The sequence below is a fragment of the Acyrthosiphon pisum genome, chromosome A3 (genome assembly GCF_005508785.2).
Source record: "Acyrthosiphon pisum isolate AL4f chromosome A3, pea_aphid_22Mar2018_4r6ur, whole genome shotgun sequence".
Classification (NCBI taxonomy): Eukaryota; Metazoa; Arthropoda; class Insecta; order Hemiptera; family Aphididae; genus Acyrthosiphon; species Acyrthosiphon pisum.
The window spans coordinates 40,305,327-40,311,302 of NC_042496.1; the positions used below are offsets into that span (position 1 = coordinate 40,305,327).

Here is a 5,976-nt window from a genome sequence, read left to right on the forward strand (position 1 = left end):
TGTTAAAAAAGTTCTCCTCTAAAATTTTTATAATAAGTATTTTTACTGTAAATTGCTTCAACAAGCCGTATTACTTGAATTACGTATTTTATTTTTATTTTTTATTCCGTATTACGAAACCAAGATCAGACCACCAGACCAGACCCATAGACAAGAATACTAATGATGACTGACCAGACCACAGATTATATGAAAATTATTATTTTCATATAATCTGTGACCAGACCAACAGACGAACAAACGTAAACACAAAGGAGACTGCGCGAACCATGCCCATGAACAACAAAACAACATCAACAATGACGAATACCGCGCATTGCGATCAGCTGATCTCGATAACAGATCAGTGGGTCGCGGTGTAGTGGTTACTGGAGTCGGAGTGGTTAGCCATCATAGTCAATGACTCACTCGTATTATGTTTATACTTTATACGTTGTTTGAATACGTGAATATTGAATAACGTTAGTATAACACTTACATCTCCGTTTGACGATTTCCGCGCGGCAACGGAAAACGAACGCAAAGCACATTACGATTCATAAAGCGTTTCGTCAATTTGCTGTATCTCGTTGAAACGACCTACAAAAGATTATCTCGCCGTTCCGTCGAAGCTGTTGTTCTTTTTTAGCGTTGCCAGCTATTGTGAGGTAAGTTTATTGTTTACCTACCAAAAGAGTGAACTCGGAACTACAGCAACAACCGGTCATCGCCGTCAGCTATAAACTCCGAAGTCCGAATTTGTTATCATAAATTCTTGATATATAACAACGTTGTATATATCATGCTCATTGCTTGTTATTTGCTTTCTTATTACGTTTATTCTCGTGACTGACGTCTCACGGCCATTGTCGTTTTTATCCTCTTCCTCGTGTGTTTATTCGCCTCAAGTATTCAACTTGCAATCATAGAAAACATATTATAAAATGGTTGCAATGCGCATCGAGATTGGCTGAATAGTATGTTCGATGGTCGAAATTTCAGTTTAGGATTTGGGCAGAAGGAATAGGCGCAAATAGGGGGGGGCTTTAGGGGCTAAGCCCCCCAAAAATATCTATAGCCCTCCCAAACATTTCTTACATTTTGTTTTAAGCTTATTCAATATTATCAATGTAAGGCCCTATTAGCCCTATTAGCGCCCCCAAATCTCAAACGCTATTTGCGCCTATGGCAGAAGGGGATCTATTTTCTATATAGGTACTATTCTGAATTATAACTTTTAACAACAGGTGTTATATACAAATACACAATACACTTATATTATAACAGGGACTTATGGATTTTTATCTAAATTGCCCAGTGGCGTATTTTCTCGGTGGTCCGTGGGCTATTCGTTTCAAATAATAATTACAAAATGTCTTGCTTATAGCTAGACTGTACAACAAAATATATTGATTAAAAATATATATGTTGAAAAAATTATGTATAAATTGTTAAAAACAAAAGTAATGTAATGTTAATAATGTATGGTCCATGTTTTTTTAAATTTAATATTATAGTTTTTATTAAGTGCAAAATAATAAATATGAGTTATTTTGTTTAATACCTAATTAGTAATTACTAATTTGATGGCAACATGTTCTATAAGACTTAAAAATAATCATTTATTCTCTAGAAAATTACTAAATATATCCAGAACGAAACAAATTTGAGGGCTGATCAAAGTTTTCCCGTGCAGAATTTTTTCAATAGTCCGCCACTGCTATTGCCTATTTTAGGTATGATTGTATCATTACTATGGTAGGAATCGTAGTTGGAATCGAAAAAAATATAATTTTTGATTATTTTACTGTTTTAAGTATAATACTGCCCACAAATCCGTCAACTATATAGTCAAGTAAACTGTACAATATACATATAGTATTCAATTATTCAAATATTTCAAATATTCTATTCTATTCTGGTATTCCCTAGCTACTTGTCATTGGAATATAAAGGCCAGCTGTTGAATGTTGATATAAATTACAAACCAGGATTAAAGTATACCAAATTAAAAAATAATATAATTATTGAAATTTCCTCTTTTAAAAATGCTATTATACCCATAGACTCGAGCGGGATTCTTATCGTCGGAATTGGCGAAAAAACAATTTTTGGTTATTGCACATAATAAGTCAGTGTTCAGTAAATGCCTATAATTTAGGCATAATAGTAATTATTATTTTATTTTTATTTTTGTAATTATTACATTGTTCGTTATCGGACGCTACTACGCTAGTCTCAAGTCTGAAGTAGTGAAGTCTATCGTTATCGTTATTCGTTTGACGTTTCTGAATTTCTGATGAACTGTTGTAACAAAATGTACAATGTTGCTAATGAGTAATGAGTAATCAGTAATGGCTTATGTAACATTATATAATATTAGGAGTAATATATTATACATTTTATAAATACATAATATATTTATCTGTAATATTTTATACCATTGATTATTAATTAATGTTTATACTTTCATAGTAATGAATTATGAATAATACATTACTATACATAATATTATTATTATTCATTTTTCGACAATCGACGATAATTGTTGTCGTCCGCCGCGCTGTCGGATTATATCTCGCCCGCCTGCCAACCCCCTCCTGATCGTCAACAGTCGGCCTTCGGTCCCTCCGCTCGCTCATGCCTCTTTGTGTCGTTGCTTGTTAGGTATTATAAATATAAATTATATTATAATAATATTGCGCAGTTGGTCGAATCGATCACACGTCAACCGTCTACGTCCCGAGCAGTACACTGCGGTTCATCAGTACATCGCCTTCTCTTCACAAACGCCTTGTTACGGCGTCACTGGTTCTGATTCTTTGTGTTACACACACAAACTAATATATCATTATAGTCTACGTTATTGTCTGCGGTACAACACGTAAGTCGATTTTAAAGTTTTTTGATTTGAACTATGAAACCTAACTACAGTGTTACGTGCATTTGTTATTTCCTCCCAATTTGTTCGTTAGTTTGTTTACTTTAACGTAGCCCGGCAGATAAAACATCGTTGCAATCATAACTTGATTTTGTAAAATATGTCACTGATCGTTCAAGTAGGATACCCACAATTTTTTTCTTCTATTAGTTTGTTTGAATTATAATCTGTGAGTATTCTCTGCAACTATTAGATGATATATTTTTTTACCAAGAAGTCTGTCAAATGATTTTTATTGTGAGTTGGAATGGATATAGAATAGGTAGGTATCTTTAGGTATCTATTGTTTTGTCATTTCCGTCAGTGAAGTTAATGGAATTTCAAAGTTATAAGTTATTAAGAACATTTTGGCTAAAATATTAAATATCAAGGTTTCCTTAAGAAGATAATGGTTGCTTTGTAGTCCTTATGTACTTAAGTACTTAACTGAATTATTAATTGTATTATTTCAATTTTATTTTATGAAGCATGTTTAGTAAACAAATTCAAAAGTAATGTAATTTTTGTCCATTTAAATGTACAAGTAGTTTTGAAGATATTTTTTGAGAGTTTTTAATTCATTAACTTACTAACTTTACCAAATAGGTTGACCATATTCTGTGCGTCACACAGTGGCGTGTATCACAAAAAAAATTGGTGTTGCTTAAAATGTTCTATTTTTCTTTTATCAATACCCACCTACCCATATTTTAAGTGTTGCCTGAACAGCACTTGGACCGTATGTTACACGCCACTGGCTTGACCTTTAGTACTTAAAAATCTATCCTTCATGCTGTTTAGTTTTTGGAACTAGTTTAACTATTATTGTTGTGTTCTATTAAGTTCAACAGGTAGATAATGTCTATGATACTTTATAAATGTTTTCTTGAAACCGGTAAATCAATACCAGGCTCCAGCAATTATAATTCTTGATGCTCGCATAAATAATTATAAAACACATATGATTTGATTAACATCATGGGCTAACATAAATTTTATATTAAATATATAAGATTGTATCGTAGTCCGTGATTAATATTAATTACCTATTATTACAATACAATATTTGTACATGATGTATCAAAGGTTATCAGTATAGAAATTGTAAACAGTTTTGATGACCTTTAAATTCCTAAAATTATTCAGTTCAATAATTGACAATTTCATTGTTACAATCTAGTTGGTATCTACTATTTACAAACTTGCTTTAATTACTTTTTCTTAAATTAAAATCATTAAGTAAATGGTAAATTTGTTTTTTGTTGTTAAATAATTATTATGATTGCAAATTTGCTTATTCTAAATTTAATTATATTATTATAGAAATAAGATTAATAGCAAATTTTTTTTTTTTTAATAATCTTTTTTTATTTTTATAGTAACATGAAGGTAGTCATAGTTTTGGGATTGGTGGCTTTTGCCATCAGCACAGTTAGCTCAATAAACTTGAATGAAGTTATTGAAGAAGAATGGAGTTTATTCAAAGTATGTATAATTTTTACATTGTACAATTGAAAGAGTTGAGTTATTTATTTGCTTGACTATTTTATTTTAAGATTCAATTCAAGAAATTATATGAAGATATTAAAGAAGAAACATTCCGTAAAAAAGTGTATTTAGATAATAAGTTGAAAATCGCTAGACACAATAAATTATACGAATCCGGCGAAGAAACATATGCGTTGGAAATGAATCATTTTGGTGATTTAGTAAGTATAGTAAAAATTAATATTATACACCATATTATGAATGTTGTTAATTTTAAAACATTCTAGATGCAACACGAATATACTAAAATGATGAATGGATTTAAACCCAGTTTGGCTGGTGGTGATAGAAATTTCACTAATGATGAAGCTGTGACATTCTTAAAATCTGAAAATGTTGTTATTCCAAAATCAGTTGACTGGAGGAAGAAAGGATATGTAACTCCTGTCAAAAATCAAGGTCAATGTGGATCATGCTGGTCATTTAGTGCTGTAAGTTCATATCAAAATTATCTCATTAATGAATAATCATTATATCTTCCAATTTTCAATATATTTTTTAATATCTGATATACATGTGTACTGTGTAGTGTGTACAAAACCATATTTTTAGACCCGTCCAGACCAAAAAAATATTTGTTGGAAACACAGAAACTGTTTCTTTGGTTTTTATAGAGCTTTACATCTACTTGTAGTATGATATGTACATCTTCCATGACATTAAATACAGTTAATACATGAGCGTTAAGCTCATAAAAATTGTCTTTAAAAAATTCTGCTGTCAGGGTGTCTTACCATAGACCATGTTAATAAAATTATTATTAAAATCAAGAAGTTAAGTATTTATTTATGATATTTAAATTGGGTAATTATTATATTTGATGGTCTAAACATTTTTATTATTAATCTAAATTTACAACTTTTTAAAACTATTGTTAAATAAGTATCAATCTTTATATTTTTAACGTTATTTGATTTAGCCATTTTCTATACAATTATATTTATCTTATTTTCATTTTTTAACTGTGATTAAATATTGATTCTTTGACTCATGCAGTCACGCAGTACCGATAACATTATCCTAATTATTGTATGTTATCATACATTTATATGTGTATTGAAAATCATTATGGAATTTAAATTATTGTTTTATTTAACAATATGTCAATAACACTAAAATAAAAAAATTGTGGAAAAAACACATTCTAGTAAACATTAATAATAAATGTTAAAAAGTAATGATATCAAATTATTATTTTGCAATATTTTAATGTTATCAAGTTAGGATTATTTTAATGAATACAATTTTATTGTTTTCTTTTGTTACAATCTTTCATTATGTGTTAACACTGTTAAACACTTTGTTCTTTTTATTTATGTGATTAATTTGTATATATGACTAAGGTCAAATTATTTTATAGAGTTACCACATCTGTTTGACAATAGGTATTAACTATTTACATATTATTTACTTATTATTTATAACTAGAGCGCGGATTTCTATGCAATTGCATATTTTTTTCCTTTTAATATTTTTGGATTTTTGTCAGTTATCTCCACGAATCATCATAATTTGAAGCTAATGGTGAA

The 5,976-nt window shown here is 29.6% G+C and overlaps 1 protein-coding gene across 3 annotated transcripts in view; it reads left to right on the plus strand.

Moving 5' to 3' along the window:
- The first annotated feature begins 392 nt into the window (after positions 1–392).
- Ctsl (cathepsin L) overlaps positions 393–5,976 on the plus strand; it is a 7,989-nt gene continuing 2,405 nt past the window's right edge. The window contains exons 1-5 of one of the 3 annotated variants that reach the window (XM_008190626.3): positions 425–647; positions 2,687–2,863; positions 4,279–4,384; positions 4,456–4,608; positions 4,675–4,878. In XM_008190626.3, the coding sequence (XP_008188848.1) occupies positions 4,283–4,384; positions 4,456–4,608; positions 4,675–4,878 (459 nt within the window). In that variant the 5' untranslated portion in view covers positions 425–647; positions 2,687–2,863; positions 4,279–4,282. Of the gene's footprint in view, positions 648–2,619; positions 2,864–4,278; positions 4,385–4,455; positions 4,609–4,674; positions 4,879–5,976 lie in introns of those variants that run through there. The other 2 variants (NM_001163097.1, NM_001135938.1) reach the window with 2 other exon arrangements.